Here is a 19,063-nt window from a genome sequence, read left to right as displayed (position 1 = left end):
CTATAAGCAGGGGTCCCTGGTGCTAATAGGATACATTGCCTCTCATTGGAAACAAGTAAATAATAAAATGGTATATCATCTAGTAGTTTGAAACAACAGTTTAAACTTCTGCTTTAAAAGTAACTTAAGTACTAGATGGGAAGAGGTATATACTCTGTAGTGAAACTCTTAGGCAGGTTTGCTTTTGGACAGAATGAAGAAATCCAGTGGAACTGATTGAGTACCTGAATTCGCTGAGGTGAGGCTACCGCAGAGTCGGTGGAAATTATCTGGATACGCGGGGAGGGGCTGGTCATCCCTGGAGATTCCGGCCGAGAGGTCTGTGTACGTGGCACCTATGGATGAGAACACGGGGATTAGGAAATGGTTTACTAAGGAATACACTTTTCTTTCTTTTCTAAAGGCAGGGTTGGGTCTTCATGCTAGTCTTGAACTACTGACCCTCCTGCCTCTACCTCCCAAGTACCAGGATTAGAAGCATAAGCATGCCTCTTGCTCTTTCTGTGTGTGGCCTTGAGTGACAAACTTGAATTTTGAGGTGTCAACACTGGCCAACAAAGGAAATAATGAGATCTTGCCCTTGATGGTCCCAAGAAAACACCATCTTAAAATAGTTGCTTCTGGTGTTGAAAACACACGGAAAAACCAAATCTGTTCTGCCTTTCAAAAAGAAAAACCAATGCTATCAAAATAACTTTTTTTTTTTTTAAAAGAGATGCTCTTTGAATTTTTTTTCTACTGTTTCCAAAACCAGCTGTAAATTTCTCCTCTGTGGTGACTTTTAATAGAAAGTCTTTCACAAACACTGCATAGAAGACAAACAGAGCCAGCATGGCCCTGAAAATTATTGGTAGCAGCACTTACAGAAGGGTCTTGACAATCGTCTAGACCCAGGCATAATAGAGTTAGGCGAAGTTCACCACTAACACAAAGATACCTACCAAAGGTGAGGATCAACGTGCTGAGTGGTCACCTGGGTACCTGAAGTGAGAAGATAGTATTTTCCTGAATTAAAAGCATATCATGAACCAACACCAGACTAAGGTGGCATATCTCCCCACCCCTAAAAATATGTTTACCTAATTTATTTTATGAGGTCAGTATTGCTCAACACCAAAATTATAGTGTAATGAAAATTATCATACTAATATCAAAACTCAATGAAAGAAAGCAAACTGAATCCAGTAGTATGCCTAAATGCAGCTTACCCCAGGAACAAAAGGCTGGTTTAGTGCTCGAAAATCAGTATAGCAAAACCTGCAAGATCACTTTGATGGACAGAACAGACAGAACGCATTTGACAAAAATCTAACACTTTTTCATGATTTATAAGAAAATATAACAAGTTAGAAATGAGGATATCACTCAGTCTGATAAAGGAGAGAGGACAAAGTTATCCCCAAAGATGAGAAACAAGAACAGGTATAAATGTACTGGAACTGCTAGCAGGAAAACAAGGTAGAGAGAAGAAAACTAAAAAAGGAGGGAAAATGAGAGTAAAAGGGGAAGAAAGGAAGGAAAAAGGAGGAAGTACAATGTATCAATCATCTCCATATGCATGTTCTTATATTAAATCTTACAAAATCCACAAAAATTCCCTTACAACCAGTCATAGTTCCAAAGTTGAAGGTACAAGACAACTGTAATTCTATAAATTGGCAGCTTAAGTAGAAAGACATCTGTGTTCATAGACCAGAAAGCAATGTAGGTAGGCACTGCTTTCTAAACTGACAGATTCAATGTCTTCCCGGCTGAAATCGCAGTTGCTCTTTTCCTCTCCATAAATTGATATGCTGATCCTAAAGTTCATGTGAAACACAAGGAACCCAGAACAAAACAATTCTAAAACAGAAAATGAAGATGTAGGAGGACTAATACATTTGATTACTAAAACCTAAGTAATCTAAGCAATATGGGATCCGCCACTCTCAATTCTGGTATTTAGCTACAAATCTGAGATCAATTTATGGAAGAAATGTTTGCATTTCAGTGTAGCATCCAAGACAAGGGAGTTATGAGATCACTTAAGTGTCATTAACAGATGAATGGATAAAGAAAATACAGTTAGGAGTCAAGAGATGATGGCTCAGCAGTTAAAAGCACTAGCTGTTCTTCTGGAGGACCCAGCTTTGTTTCTCAGCACCCATATGGTAGCTCACAGCCAACCTTAACTCCAGTTCCAGAGAATCTGACATCATTTTCTGGCCTCCTTGGGCACTGTACATATATGATGCACATATATAACACAGACAAACATTCATACATATAAAATAAAAATATTTTAAATGGTATATAAAAAGGAAAATATGAGTACACAAACACAATGGAATATTTAACAATGTCAGTTGTGACAACATGGATGGAACACTATGCTAAATGAAACATGTCAAGCACAAATACCCACATTGTCCTCAAACAATTAAAAACACTGAAGAGTAGAATGATGGAAACAGGAAGACAGTGTCAAGGGTTACAAATGCTCATGCAATCTTGGGTGTTGTTTGAGATCTACTGCACAGTGTGGTGAACAAAGAAGAATGCTTTACATACCTCAAAAGTGCTAAGAATACATTTCAGATGTTCTCATAAAATATTTTAAGTGCTGAATGTTAAGTAGCTTGACTTAATATTCTACATTGTATTCCACAAATACAAAGTGTTACTATGTATTCCACAAATATATACAAGTAATAAATTGCTAATTTAAAAGCCCAAAAGTAAAACAGTATGATAGTAATTACTATAAAGATAAAACACACAGATCAATGGAACAGAACCGAGAATCTAGGAATTAAAAACAACCCCCCCAAAGAAAAAAAAAATCAGACTTATCCACATTAGTTTTGATACTGTGCAAGAAAACAAAATCTGTTAGTCATTAGGCAAGTACTGTTGGAAATAATCATTTGTAGTAGAGATAAGGGTAATCTGGCTTTTTAAATGACAGAATGCTTTCCAAGTATCTTGTTTCAACAAAGGCCCTCCAGGTCTGGTGAGATGGCTCAGTGGGTAAAGGTAGCTTCTGCCAAGCCTGATGACTTCAGTTCAATCCTAAGAACCCTCAGGGTAGGAGAGAAAACACTCCTGTGAATTATCTTTTGACTTCTCCACATGTGCCATGGCATGAACAAGCTCAGAATAAAAAATAAAAAATAGGCCCTTCAGAAAAAATTTCAAGGAAGCTGCCAAAATTTCTTCAAGGCATTTTGATCTACTTTAAAATATTTAGGTGACCCAGAGCAAAGTATGTTCATTGTCATACTAAAATTAAAACTCTGTGCAGGATGCATTCCTGTCTGTCATTTTTTGAACATGCAATGAAAGAAGCGTGATTTCACACTGAGTACTCTCAGGAAGTACGCTTACCTCCAGGAGTCAGTCTTCACAAATGAACATGCATGGACTTTCCTGATAAAAATCCTTACTCAGGGTACTCTCCTTACTTGCTACAGGTAGTTAGTTATATTCCCTCCAATCTCATCTTTTGGTTGTAGATATCTACTGGCCATGCTCACTCACCAAGGGTCCAAATTTGATTATAAATGGGGGAAGAATAATCTTTATAACAAATGGTTGACAGCTACTCATTGTAAATAAAACAACTCAGCCTGGTTGTGGTGGCTCATGACTTTAATCCCAGCACTCAGGAAATAAAAGCAGGTAGATCTCTATGAGTTTGAGGCCAGTCTGATTTACAAAGTAAGTTCCAGGATAGCCAGAACTATTACACAGAGAAACCCTGCCTCAAAAAGCCAAAAACATATAAATAAACTAATAAATTCAAAATGCATTAAAGATTGAAATACAAGAGTTAAAACATTAAAACTCTTGCAAGCAAACAGGTACAACTTTGTGACCTTGGATTTAAGTGATAGTTTTTAGATGTCACTGAGAGCATAAATAACAGCAAAAAAAAATCTGATAACTGCTCATTTTCAAAATTAAAAACTTGTGTGAATGTATTTGTAGTGGACAGAGAATAGTCTCAGGTGTTCCTTGAGTGCCATTGGCCTATGTTTAGGTTAAGTCTCTCACTGGCCTGGAGCTCACCAGTAGGCTAGATTGGCTGGCCTCTCCAAGGCTGAAATTACAAACTCATCACCACATCCAGCAAGCACTTTACTGAACTATCTTCCTAGCCTCCAATGAAAAGCTTCTATGTCCCAAAGACATTAATATCAGCAAGAAAAAATAATCCATATAAATTGGAGAAATTCTTGCAAACCACATATAAGGATCCACACATAGCATAAAAAGAACTGCTTTAACTTAAAATGTAGCCTAGTGGTATATCATGTAACTACCACATACTAGGTTACAGGGTTCACTTTCCAGGACTATATCACACAGCACATACATGGGACATGGGTGTCTTTGAACAAAATATGCAAATGGCCAGTCAACCAATAAGCACAGTGAAAGATCCCCTATATATCCTTAGTTACTAAAGAAATAAGTCAAAAAAATCAACAGTAAGATACCACTTCACATCTACTAAGGTGGCTACAACAACAATGAAAATATAGGCCAATAAAGGTACTGGTGACAATATGGAAAGACTGAAGCAGCTGCAGTATAACTCTGCAATTCTACAGCTAAGTATGGTTAAGAAAATATATTAACCATGGTGGGTATTTCATACAAGAGAATCCAGACAACAATGAATACTGCTTGGTAATAAAAATGATAAAGAGGCTATAGAGTTGACCCAGTGGTTAAGGGTACTGTTCCTCTTGCAATACCCAGGTTTGAGTCCTAGCATGCACATAACTGTTTGGAAATGTCTATAACTCCAGTTCCAGAAAATCTGAAGCCCTCTTATGACCTTAATGGCTACCAGGCACGTACACAGTACACATACATACTTGCGGGCAAAACATTCAAACATATAAAATAATAAATCTAGAAAGGAATGTGGTATTGACAAATGTTACAACAGATAAAACTAGTCACAGAAAACTAGTTTCATCCTGTTTATATAAAATGTACAGAATAAGCAAATCCATAAAGAAAGAAAATAGATCACTGGTTACTTTGGGCTGAGGGCATGTAGGGGGAGGAGGGCTTCAATTTGTGTGGTTGTTTGAAAGAAAATGGTCCCCAAAGGGAGTGGCATCATTAGGAGGAGGTGTGGCCTTGTTGGAGAAGGTGTGGTCTATGTTGGAGGAAGCACAGTATCACTGTGGAGGTGGGCTTTGGGGTCTGATACATGCTCAAGCCACACACAATGCCTCAGTTCACATCCTGTTGCCTATCAAGATGTGGAATTCTCAGCTTCAGCACCATGTCTGCCTGCATGCTTCCATGTTCAGCCATGATGATAATGGACTAAACAGCTGAATTGTGAACTACCACAATTAAATATTTTTCTTTATAAGAGTTGTCAACAGGTCAGGTTGTCTTTTTACAGCAATTAAAATCCTAACCAAGACAATTTGGGATGATGAAGTAAATTTTGAATTAGATAACAGGGAAAGTTATGCTACTAAACTTTAAATTGTAAAAGGGTTTCCCAAACTAAAAAACTATAAGGAAACAAATGACTAGGCATATTAAAATGTTTTCTTCATGGGGTTAGAGGGTTGGTTCTGCCTCAACAAGATGATGGGACAGACTTACACTTCCTAGGGAAGGTCTTACCCTTTCCAGGGAGCAGATGGGAAATGGGGTGTGAGGAACTGGGTCTGGAATGTAAAAATTAAATAAAATTTTAAAAAATATTTTCTTTCATAAGCATTAATTTTATCAACAACAAATGCAGTATGAAAGACAACAGACCACATTATAGTGGTATTTAGCTTAGGAACACTTCATACAGATCCCTTTATTCTCTTGACTAGACAAACAGGACAGAAGTGTTTTGCTGTGGGATGTGCTGAAGCTGCATCCCAAAGTCTCTCTTCTAGCATTGTTCATGCACATAGTCTGTCATCAAGGATAAAATGCTTCTAAATAATGAACATTTAGAACTTGAGTGCATCTAATAATAGTCTCCAAACCAATTATATATAACTATATAATAATTAAGATATAATTTTGAAAATCACTTTTTGATATTATGTAGATTTCCTTTTTATGTTTAAGGTCAAAAGTTCTTAATAGTGGCAAACTGTGTGTGCCTATATTTTGATCTTGCTGTTTGTACTTTAAGTGGCGCAATTAAGGAAAACATTGCCTAATCCAAAGCTACAGACTTATAGTACGGCATTAAATTTCTGTGTATGGTTTGAGGTTGAATTTAATTTACTTTGTAACAGGAAAAATGAAAAGAGCTGGTCATTGTGAAACACAAATGTAATCCTAGCCTGTGGGAGGGAGGCAGATCAGTTTGTGCTACATAGTGAGTTAGACTGTGAAAAAACAAAGGAGAGAAAGGAAAATGAGAAAAAAATTCTGTTGAGGGGCTCAGCAAAACAATTAATCATATTGTAGCAACAATACTTCAATGCTATTTGCCACTATTAAGAACTGTTGGTTTAAGGAAAATAATATCAAAAAGTGATTTTCAAAATTATATAATTGGTAAGGGACTTACATCAAGATCATTGTTGGAAATACAAATCACAATCTCAATAGATACCACTTTACATCCACTGGTGTTGGGAAAGACATGGAAAAAATAGACCCTTATAACTTTGCTGGCAAGGAATGTAACAAGGTGTAGTCACTTTGAAAAGCACGTGCACACACATGTAAGTTCAGCACTGGGGAGGCAGAGTCAGGCAGATCCCTCATCTCATTTGCCAGTTACTCTAGCCTACACTAGGCTAAGTTTTAGGCCAATGAGAAGAAAACCTGTGTGCCTGGGCAATGACTCTGAGGCTGTCCTCTGGCTTCCACATGTAAGCATAAACATGTACACTGCACACAGATTCACAACCATATACACAAATCAGAAAGCCATTTAGAAAATGAAGCTACCACTGATTAGCAACCTTTAAATACATACACAAAAGAAAACAGCAAAACAGGTCAAGGGGAAAACAAAACACTGTATCCTTAAGGCCAGCTGGAAGGTCAACCATTTCCAACAGAGGTTACTGCTGTTTATCCTAAGATATAAAAATGCCTGCAATACAAAGACAAGGCAGGGAGTTTGAACTAGCCAAAGGAGAGCTCAGCCCTCAGGTGGAAGTTTTATTGGGAATTTCAGCTGACTGCTTCAACTTTCCCTGTCTATTTCTGCTGGATGTGGTGAATACCAAATATGATGCTACCTCTTTGTTGCTATGTGTTCTTGTGCTTCGAAGTCTTGCCCCAATGGGACACACTGTCCTACAATCAGTGGGGAAAATTCAAGCTGGCTGACTTAAAGGGCTTCCTAAAACACTGGTTTGACATTACTTTTCTGCTATTATTTGTTTTGTTTCATTTTGTTTTACTTAAAAGCTTCACCTGAGGGGAAACATGAAGAGAAGCAGGGAGAGAGAAACATGCCCAGAGCTAGAAGCCAGAGTCTCCAGCCAGCCAAAAAGAGAGGCAGTGAAAGTAAGATACATAGAAAGAAAGAAAAGTTTAAAATAAAAAATAAAAAAGAGTGCTCCAAGGCAAAACATAGACAAAGGGAAACAGAATAAAAGCTAAGCTAAAGCCAAGCAGTCAAAACTGTAAGTTGTACCATGATTTGTTTGCTGGTTGGTGGCCCCAAATAAGAAAGCTGGTACATTTGGCATTCCAACATGGGGTCTGAATTTCAAATAGGGCCTGAGCTGAAAGAAGGGGGTGGGGGAAGGGGAAGCCACCACATTAAGTAGAAACATTAAATGTTGGGTAAGGATGCCTGCTGCAAAGAGGGCACCAGCATCCCAGAGCTGGGGTGATTGAATGCTGTTAGTTCCCAGTTAAAAAACACAACTCTTGGCCAGGTTCCCAAGGCATAAAGCTGGGCCTTCACTGACAGAGCAGGCATAGAGTGCTGCAAGTATGTAGCTGCAGGCACTTAATAAAGCAGGTTCAGAAAAAAAAAAACAAACCTCTAAACAGGTTACAATGTGTTTCTTTCTTAGGAAAGAAAAGGAGTATTATAGACACTCATAGAAAAAAAAAAAACAGTTTAAAAATAATAAAGTCTTTAAAGAAAGAGTAAGGTAATATAAAAAAGAGTAAGCCAGTTAAGATGAAAAATACACAGGGAGTCTGGATACTGTATAGTGCCTAGTTAAAGTTGGATTTTTTTGAATGCTGATAAGAGAAATGGGATTGTAAAAGTGACTGCTGAATTAAGCCAGCCTAGATATTTTAGGGATGTCTTAAAATGGAAGTTAAAAAAAAAAAAAAATGCATTGGAGAAGTAGTTATGGTTTTGTTTCCTCAGAAAACAAAAGGCTGTGAATTCATTAAAGGTTAATAGAAATCAGGTGTGATCAGGGAAGACCCCCCCCCCCCCAAAAAAAAATCTTGGCTACAGATATAAAGGAATAAACCTTTAGAAAAACTACAAAATGGATGGCATATATTTTACCTGCCCTTATTTGATTCCGTTTCTCTTTATTTATTACATTTTATCTCAGGGCTTTTTTACCTTTCCTTCTGTACATCTTACTTTCACTGCTTCTCATGTCTGGCTAGCTGGCAGCTCTGGCTTCTGGCCCTGGGTGTGTCCCTCTCTGCCTCATTTTCTTCATTCCTCCTCTCCTTCTTCTCTCTTTTTTTTTTTTTTTTTTTTTTTTTTTTTTTTTTTTGAGCCTAGTTTTCACCTCCTCCTTAGTCTCTCTTCCTGGCAGCACCAACTATCATCCCTCTCCTGCCTAGCTATTAGCCTTTCAGCTTTTTATTAGACCAATCAGCGCCTTAGGCAGGCAAGGTGAAACAAATGCAATACATCTTTACATAATTAAACAAATGTAGCATTAACAAATGTAACATATCTTTGATCGGTTAAAATATACTGCATAACCAGAACACTCTGCTCTGAAGACTCTCTCTATTGGGAATTCCAGACAACTGCCTCAACTACTCCAGTCAATTTTTGCAAGATGTTTTAGGCACTAGCTTTGATAATGTCTATTTCTTGACATTCCCTCTTTTACTTACTCAGTCATTCAAAATAAAAATGTAAAAAAAAAAAAAAATTTAAAAAAAAAATGTGGGCACTAAACATCATTTTCCAGAATAAATAAAACAGGCTGAAAGCTAAGGGGTTCCAGGTTTCTTTGAGGGTTGATAAAAATGCTCTGGATTTAGAAAGTAGAGATAGAAATGTGAATTATATTATTATTATTGTGAATTATGTTTAAATATTTTTTTAAATGAGAAAACAAAATTCCCCATTGGGGTTACACTTGTATACCTGTAATCTCAGCACTTAGAGGCCAAGACAGAAAGATCCAGAGTTGGAAATCAGTCTAGTGTAAGAAATGAGCAGAAGTCAGCTCTAAGGAGGAGGAGGGTGAAGTAAACAGAAAGTCATAGAGCTTCTAGAATTTAGAAATTTCCCTTCTTTTCTTCCCTGGCATCCCTTTCTGTCTTTTGGAGACAGGATATCACATATGCCAGGCTCGCCTCATATGTCGAGGGTAGATGCTTTGCATATGCTAGCCTAGCACTCACTTTACCAACTGATCTACATCCCATGTCCTCTATTCTCAACCCAGTTGGTAGTTACATGGAAACATTCTCTCTGTGATAATTCATTGACTCCTTTTATTCCAGAAGCTCAGGAGGACAGATGTTGCACAAGAGCCCTATATTCAACCTCATTTTTATCAGAAGCCCAGGGGACTCTACCCAGATTGGGTGGAGGATTCTACTGGCAGTAGGCTCAGTATTAAATTTAGGTTGAATGAACAGCCTCAAGCATCCTTAGAAGTCAGTGTAGGGATGCTCAATTCTGGGAGTGATACGTTAATAGCCTAAATTCCTAAAGCCTTAGAGACAGAACCACAACCTCCTACATTTCACCATTTCCCACTAATGTCATAACATTATGTCTCCATCAGGGGATGAATTTGTCAGGACAATGTCTTCATTTAACTGTCTCATGAAATACTACTGCAGATACAACAGGGTATACTTTTTATTAATCTTTTATTTCTCAACTTCCTAGTAAGTTAACAAATGAGGTCAAACATCACAATGTTGTCAAAAGAAGCATAAAAATGGTCTTACTTGGAAGCAAAGTGATATCATAACAGGACCTCTAAGAAATGCTTGCAGGTATCTGAATTTAGAGACTAGCATTATAAATAGACCTGAAAATCCATATGTGTATTGGGAACCATCCAGCACAGTGATAATAGGTCAGCCTGATTAACAAAACATAAAAACACTAGATATATTTCCACTTAATCTAAGCCTCTGCTTTCTGTTTTTCATTGTGCCATCTTAGTGCCAGCTAACGGTCTCCGCCACAGCCCTGGATAGAATACTTATGCTTTAACAAGAAAACTGCTAGTACAAAGAACTCTAGGAGCTGAGAGTGTGGCTCAAGAGTAGAGAGCCTTGTCTAGCATAAAAAAGGCTTTGGGTTTCAATCCCAGACAATGCTTATTTGGATGTGGTGGCACTCACCTATAATCCCAGTACCAGGGAAGCTGTGGTTAGGGAGACTGGAATCAGAAGCTTGGGCTACATAGACCTGATCTGGGTGGTGGTAGTACACACTTTTAATCCCAGCATTTAGGAGCCAGAAGCAGGAAAATCCCTGAGTTCAAGGCAATCCTGGTCTATAGAGCAAGTTCCAGGATAGCTAGGACTACACAGAAAAACCTAGTCTTGAAAAAAAAGAAGAGAGGCCAGGTGGTGGTGGTGCACACCTTTAATCCCAGCACTTGGGGGGCAGAGGCAGACAGGATCTCTGTGAGTTCGAGGTCATTCTGGTCTCTAAAGCTACTACATAGAGAAACCCTGCCTAAATAGATAGATAGATAGATAGATAGATAGATAGATAGATAGATAGATAGATAGATAGAGCGTGCCTTTCTGACATAGGGGTCATCTTTACTGTTTCCAGAGTCTAACTAAAGCCCTGTTCCTGTGGCCTGAATGTCCCCTTCAGGCTTCAAAGTCCTGGATTTTGGCACTCTTCATAGGGTTCTACCCATCTGTTCAGTGACCTAAGAACAGAAATACATGACTATTTCTCTTCTAGGCACACAGTGAATGCTTAGTAAATGAACAATACTATCTTAGGGCAAGAATACGATGTCTCTGTGTTTTGCAGATTTAATCCTGGATCTCTGCCTAGATCTTCTGTTTGCTAATTGGACATCCTTTAAGTACACAGCTCCAGTGCCTGTCTTGGTTTATTACATAAACCAAGGACATGGATGGTTTCTTCTAAATGTAACTTCAGACTTTTTCACATTCTTCCGTCATTGAACAGTACTGCCTCCCACACAGTCATCCGCTGAAAAACAAACATTTAGGTTGAGGAATATCTGCAAAATGTGGAGTCAATGTGCAGACAACAAGACTTCTAAATAAACAATTTATTCTGGATTTAGTTTGCAACATTTCCATGGGGCAAAACAATTCAAGCACAGTATAGAAAACCAGCAAACAGACCTAATGTCACAAATCTCAACCAGGAACTTCTGAATTCTTAACAGCTAGGGAAAATAATGAACAATGCAAATGACTAAAAGGGGGAAGGGCTGCAAGCAGCCTAGACTGAAATGAACCACATTCTCCTTTTGTCTGTTTCAAATGACCAAAGTTAGTATGGCAAGGGGTCACTGGGCAGTAATCCCTCTTTTGCCTCTGTGCAGCAGGTATCATCAGAGGGGAACTGATAATGCTGCTCCTGGTCTTTAAGAGTCCATCCCTGTTTTTGTTTGGGGTTTCTATTGCTGTGATTAAACTCACAACTAAAAGAGTCTCAGAGAGAAACTGGTTTGTTTCACCTCACATCACCCAGGGAAGTCAGAGGAGGAACCTGGAGGGAGGAACTGAAGCAGAGGCCATGGAAGAATACTGCTTACTGGCTAGTTAGTTCCTGGAGGCTTCCTCAGTTGTGTGTTTATATGCCCCAGAACCACCTGCCCAGGGATGGTCCACTCACAATGGGCTGGGCCAGCCCATATCAATCATTAATCAAGAAAATTCCCCAAATGATTACCTACAGGCCATTCTCAATAGAGGTATTTTCTCAACTAGTTCCTCCTCAAGTTGACAAAAACTAACCAGGACAACTTCTTGTGTAACACAAAGGACTAGAAGGTTACTAGGCTGGTTGGTGAGCTAGGCTCTCTTGATGACTTGCAAGTTCAGTTCTTAAAGCTCAAATTTAAACAATATAAATGTGCATGAATGGGAATGTGCGCACAGTTGTGTGTGCACATGTGTGCATACACACACACACACAGAGAGAGAGAGAGAATGAATCTATAAAATCTCCAAAGGAGACCCCGTCTCAAAACAAACACACACTGGGAAAAAAAAAAAGTCAGCAACTATTCCTCACAATTATGTAAAAGAGCTAGATATTTAAAAGCAATCTGGTGATTGATCTTTTGTTCACAGGCAGATTAACCTTTGAAAATAAAGCAATGTACTCACTACACTCTCATACTGGCCTCTAAAAAGAAAAACTAAAAACAAAGCCTCTACTAGTAGTTTAGCGTAACAATAGATATGAATCCCTCCAAATACACAGCTGGATTCTAAATACTGTGCAGGTTTATTAACAGGTTCAGAAACTCACTTCTACTGATATACAGTGTTTTAGGGGCCCAGGGGTAGAGGGTGGGATAGCTGGAGAGTAGAAAAGATTTCTGGATGGATTTGCTGTCTTCTACTCCCCACCCCATCAACACACACACTCACCAGCCAATTGTTCCCAGCAGCTTTATTTATATTTTTTTCCTCGGCAACTTCCCAGCTAAAAAGCAACCAAATCAGGCAGGGGTTGGTGGAGAGTCCAAAGGCCTGTGCCTTCAAACTCTGCTGTATAGATTCCATTTAGCATTCAGACAGGGCTGTTTAAAGATGCCCTTTCTGTGATCCTGCTTTACTGAAAGTCAAGTACACTATCATTCCCGTAACCAAGGAAGCAAGATCGAAGTGTTCCTGCTGCTCTGCCAGCTGGTAAGCCGTATTCCTGTTGACTACCATGATGACCTGTTTCTAGGGAAGATGGGTGCTACTTTACCAAGTCTCCCATTTACCTAGACCCCTGTGGTTTGTTAAATCCTCTCCCCAACACCCTTTACAGATTGATCACCTTCCTTTAGTGAGCTTGCAGAATGCTACATGGAGTCCAAACATCTAGAAGCAATTTCAAAATTATATGGAATAGAGAGAAGATTTGAGGAACACAGATGTTTTGCATACAGTATCTTCATCTTCGCTATGCCAAAGCTAGTATTTCTACAGATATAGAATCTTCAAGGCACAGGCAACAACACATATGGTCTGGACTACATACAAAACTACTCCAAGAGCAATAGAATGGACTTGTTTACCTACATTCACACAACACACACCCAGCACGCAAACACAGGGCAGAACTGAGACCCCAGTCTAAAGTCTGGGTAAGAAGATAGGCAACAAATTTATCAGTGCATGAAGGATAACAGAGGTGCACAGGATGGCTTCAAGTTTCAGCCAACTCTTCTAATGTCCCTGAGGAAAAAGAGAGCTCCCGAGGCTCAGGGTTACACTGAGGAAGAAGCAGAGAGTGGAAGACAGCTGTAAAAGACTGTCTTCTAAGATTGATACTGCACTTATAAACTCATAGTAGCTGTGGTTAGTTACCTGTGCAGGAGAGGGAAAGGAGGGATTCATGGGTTCCTGGACCTGCTCCCAAAGAGATGCCAGCAAAGGAAGAGTGCTAGGGATGGAAATCACTGTTTTCAGTGGTGTAGCCACTGTCAAGTTACCCAACGGATTTATCATACCCATGACCACATAGTAGCTCTAGAGGAAGAGGGAGTACGTCTTAGTTAAGTGTTTATTTCTGTGATAAGTATCATGACCAAAAGCAACTTTGGAAAGAAAGGGTTTATTTTTTCTTACATTTCAGATAATAGTCCATCACTGAGGGAAGGCATGGTACACACTGAAGTGAAGGCAGGAACTGAAGCAGAGACTATGAAGGAACTTCTTACTGGCTTGCACAGACTGCCTTTTTTTTTTTTTTTTTTTTTTTTTTTTTTTAATAGCAGCTAGGACCACCTGCCCAGGGGTGGTACCCACAATAAACTGGATCTTCCCACATCATCAAGAAAATGCCCCATAGGCTTACCCACAAGCCTCTTCCTTAATTACTCACTCTAACTCGTTATCAACTTAATATAAAAAACTATCTAGCCAGACATTGGTGGTGCAGGCCTTTAATCCTAGCACTCAGGAGGCAGAGGCAGGCAGATCTCTATGAGTTCGAGGCCAGTCAGATCTACAGAGGTAGTTCCAGGACAGGCTCCAAAGCAATACAGAGAAACCCTGTCTCAAAAAAACCAAAACCAAAACCAAAAACTGTCTAGCACAGGGATAAGGAGGGTGGGATAGTGTGTAAGCAGAGACACATTACAAAAACAAGGAATGAAGGTGGCATAACTAATGATGCTTCAAACATTAAAATATACAAAATTACAAAGATTATTTTTTTCAAAGGTACTTAAAAATACTTCCAAACCAAGAGTTTTACAGGCAAATTCTATGAGTATTAGAGGAAAACCAATTCCAATTTCATATAAACTATCAAAGGATAGAAAATGAAGGACCATTCTCTTAGCTCATATGAGGCTAGCCAACACTAATACCAGAACTTAAAAAAAAAAAAAAAAACTCAAAGTTAATCTAATTTATGAACACTGATGCAAACAAAATGTTTAAGTACAAAGTTCAAATCAAGTCAGGTTACTGTGGAATATAAGACTTGAACGGCAAAATCAGTCTAGCTTACCACATTTACTAATTGAAAGAGAGATATATGTGATCATCCTACCAGGTTCTGAAAAGTGCCTGATAAAAATCCAACAACCTGCTGAGTTCACTTTTTACTCCAACTAGGAATATAAGAAAATGTCCATAATCTAATAAGGAATAAAAGCTCACAGAATTGCCCAAACCCTTCCATTTAAAATGGGAATTAGTTAAAGAAGAACACTTGCTATTACCACTTCCATTCAACACTGTTGTAGATAACCTAGCCAGAAGAGTATAGTAAGACAAAAGGAAAAAAAAAAAAAAAATCTGAGTTAAGCATTAGTTAAATGACTGGGAAGATGGCTCAGTGGATAAAGTACTTGCCACATAAGCATGAGAATTCAAGTTAATCCCCACTCCACATAAAAAGCCAGGTGCCGTAGACATGTATGTGCCTATCATCCTACAGTTGAGGAGGTAAAGACAGGAAGATCCCTAGCCAATCAGTGACTTCAGGCTCTGTGACCAGGGACCTTTTCTTAAAAGCCAGATCCCAGAGCTTGGGAGGCAGAGGCAGGCAAACCTCTAAGTTCAAGGCCAACCTGGTCTACAAGAGTGAGTTCCAGGACAGCTAGGGCTACACAGAGAAACCCTGTCTCAAACAAAACAACAATAAATAAATAAATAAATAAATAAATAAATAAATAAATAAAAAAAAGAATTAGTAAGAATGTTCAATTTTTAAAGATCCAAGAGGCCAGGGGGTAGTAATACATACCTTTAATACTAGCACTTGAGGCAGAGGCTGGCAGATCACTGTGAGTTTGAAGTCATACAGGTCTACTCAGTGAATTCCAAGGTTGCCAAGGCTAATTACTGTGTCTCTATCTCAAAAAAATCAACCAGCCAGGAACAGCAAGATCACCAGTAGATAAAGTGCTTGCTGTGCAAACCTAATGACCTAAATTCAATTCTCTGAACCTATATGATGGAAAAGTAGAATGGACTCAAAACAAGTTGTCCTCTGACTGCCACGTGAGTGTTGTGGCACAAGCATGCCTTCTCCACTCCAATAAATAAAGGTGGAAAAAAAATCTATGAGGAAAATCATTAGAAGAAAAGTTACAAGCTGACATACAGCAGTATGCTCTATGGGCCATGAGCTATGAATGTTGGAAGGACTTGAAATGCAAAACTGAAAGACTTTGCCATCTAAACGCTTTGCCTAAGTCGGATGAGGTTTTTCAACAACTCAGAGTCAACATGCATCTGGTACTTTGGTCTGGAAAGCCTTGTGGCTCATTTTGAAGTACTGTAAAATTTGTTACTAACATTGCTATGATTCAGGGTCTAAGAGTTCAGTTTCAGCTTCCTAACCATATGACAGAATAGAATCCCAACTACCCAGAAGAGGACATAATGGCATCTTTTGAGCATTTTGGATGCCAGGAACAGAACAACAGTGCTCAACAAGACTCAGGTCAGAGGTTGGAGCAAAGCCACCCCTTAAGGATGATCTATCTTAAGATGCCCCAGCAATCAGATTTCTTCACCAAAGTTGTCTAAAGGGAGGTCTCTGTTGAAGACTGCAACAGTGAAAAACAAGGAAGCTCTGAAGAAAATTTGCACACTGAAAATATTTAGCCCTGAGCTCAGAGTGCCACCACTGTATACCTGCGGAAGCAACAAAAAATTCAGTGTAGGTGACTTAGATTCAAACACATCTGTTGCCACAGTGCCACCTTTGAAGGGCTCTGCTGACCCAAATACGGCAAACATGGAACCTACAGGTTTTGCTCTTTACCCTCTGCCCATTGCTAAAAACCCATTAGATTACATTCCTAAAGATAGCCACCAAGAACTATTCCCTTATTTGGCCACTTCCTCTTCTTGAGACCAACTACCAAGGTCCAGCTATCAAGTATAGAAGTCTAGCAATCAAAGCCCTCTTTTGATTACCCTAATTAATATGCCTAATCAAAATCAACTCACTCATCCTAACAGGGGTTTCCCCCTTTCCCCTTATTATAAACTGCCATCTGCCTATATAACACATCTGTCTCCTTTCTACAGAGACAGTCCTTTATCTCTCCAGGGCAAATATCCCCCTCTTCCTTGTCCTCTAGCTCCTGTAGTTGACTCTCTTTGCCCTCCCTTTGGTCCTCTGGGACAAATAAATCTCCTTTGTGCTGAGAAGTTGATCTTGAAGTGTCTTGTGCCAACACTGGTCCTTTCAGTAGTTCTGTAACTCGGGTCAGTCTACAGGACACCACCCCCACAACCCAGTTCCTGAACTTTTTGAACAGCCAATGCACCCAACAGTGGCTAATGAGTTTTCCCTTACTACCCCAAGACATCAGGAGATGACTGTTCACTGTCCTGCATCCCCGCTAGCAGCCAACTAATTAGGAGTTCTTTAGAAATTAAAACAACACTAAAGGAAGAAATAATAAGGAAACCAATACTAGACAACCTCCTAGAGCATTGATTACCAAACTCAAAGGTCCCTCTGAATGCCCAGTATCGTGTAAGAAGTCTATACTACTAAAGGCCACCACCATGAATTTCAGAATAAATGGATATAAAGAAGAGATCTTTTTTCCCCCTCCCCCAAGACAGGGTTTCTCTGTGTAGCTTTGTGGACCAGGCTGGTGTCGAACTCACAGAGATCCACTTGCCTCTGCCTCCTAAGTGCTGGGACTAAAGGCGTGTGCCACCACTGCCCAGCTAAAGGAAAGATCTTAAGAGGGAAAGGAAGAGGTAACCTATGAAAACAGAGAATACAAATGCTATAAAACTAAGTGTGCAGGCAGGAGCCTATAAATCCCAGGAAGGAAGCAGAGACAGGAGAATCTTGAGATCTAGGCCAGCTGGTTCTGTATATTGGGAACCTGACTCAAAATTATGAAGGAAAAAAGGAAAGAGATAAAATTTCAGTGATGAATTGCTTGGCAAACATTAACAAGGACCTCAGTTGCTTCCTGAGACCACAATGTGTGTCAAAGAGAGGAAGGCAGAGAGGAAGGGAAGAGTGGAAAACAGGAAGGGATTGGAAGGGGGAGCTTGAGCAAGAGTGTTTGCTGGCCAGCTACTCTTCCTGTAGTCCAGTGGGTACAGATACTGGGCCTGGGAGGCTAAGGTAGGAGGATACCTTGTGTCCAAGTGTTCAAGACAACATAGCAAGAACCTGTTTGGGAGGGAGGGAGGGAAAGATTAAAAAAGAGAATAAAGTTGGGCAGTTGTGGCACACCCTTTTAATCCCAGAACTCGGGAAGCAAAGGCAGACAAATCTCTGAGTTCAAGGCCAGCTTGTCTACAAAGTGAGTTCCAGGACAGCCAGGTCTACACAGAGAAAAAAAAAAAAAAAAAAAAAAAAAAGAAGAAGAAGAAGAAAGAAGAAAGGAGAGGGGATGGGAGGAGAAGAAGAGAGGGAGAAGAATGAGAATGCTCTCTTCAATGACATTTTCAAAAGCAAACTTCAAAGCAGGAGGACATTAAAATGATGCCTTTGAAGTTTTTAAGTAAAACTACTTAACATAGATCCCCCCCCACTATCACTAAATATGGGAACATAAAAACATGTTTACAAGTATATGAACAACAACAACAAAAACATCTATGATATATCCTCTCTTTTACATAAAGGCAAAATAAATAAATAAATAAATAAATAAATAAATAAATAAATAAATAAGGGATTTCATTTTCAGGGAACAAAGAATCCAAAACAAGATCCAGTCAAAACAATCCTGAAAAAGAGAAAGTTGGATGTTTCACACTTTATCAAAAGGCTTCTGTAATTAAAACAATGTGGTACTGTCATAATGTCAAACCAATAAAACTAAACAGAGCTTAAGCCTTAAAGACATTAAGCTAAGTTCACATTAAGTGGATCATAGGTTGTCTGCCAGGGCTGAGAACAGGGTATTACAGTTTAATGAATTAACATTTGTAAGAGCTGTCATGAAATTTACATTGCAAATATACTTAACATTAAGTATACTACATATAAAAAGTCATTAAATTTCACACCATGTGTTCTTTACCAATATAGGTAGTGGAGTAGGGGAAGCATAGTAAACTTCTGCAGAAATATCAAATGTTTCTTGACAAGGATGCCAAGTCATTCAATGGGAGAAAGCACGCTCACAAAATTGTGTTAAGAACAATACACACAAAGAATGTTGTCAGGTCCATGCCTTGTAGACAAATTATACAATCACAGGAAAGCCTTCATGACTTTGGATTTTACAAT

The 19,063-nt window shown here is 39.0% G+C and overlaps 1 protein-coding gene across 4 annotated transcripts in view; it reads right to left on the bottom strand.

Annotated features, from left to right (window-relative positions):
* Nr2c2 (nuclear receptor subfamily 2 group C member 2) overlaps nt 1–19,063 on the bottom strand; it is a 64,903-nt gene that overhangs the window by 29,008 nt on the left and 16,832 nt on the right. For 3 of the 4 annotated variants that reach the window (XM_051203311.1, XM_051203310.1, XM_051203309.1), the window contains 2 exons: nt 942–981; nt 225–335 (listed from right to left, as the gene is read on the bottom strand). In XM_051203311.1, coding sequence (XP_051059268.1) covers nt 225–296 — 72 coding nt within the window. In that variant the 5' untranslated portion in view covers nt 297–335; nt 942–981. The remainder of the gene's footprint in view (nt 1–224; nt 336–941; nt 982–19,063) is intronic. The other variant, XM_051203312.1, reaches the window with a different exon arrangement.

Source organism: Phodopus roborovskii, unplaced genomic scaffold (genome assembly GCF_943737965.1).
Source record: "Phodopus roborovskii unplaced genomic scaffold, PHOROB, whole genome shotgun sequence".
NCBI classification, from domain to species: domain Eukaryota; kingdom Metazoa; phylum Chordata; class Mammalia; order Rodentia; family Cricetidae; genus Phodopus; species Phodopus roborovskii.
This window is presented reverse-complemented; position numbering and strand designations above follow the sequence as displayed.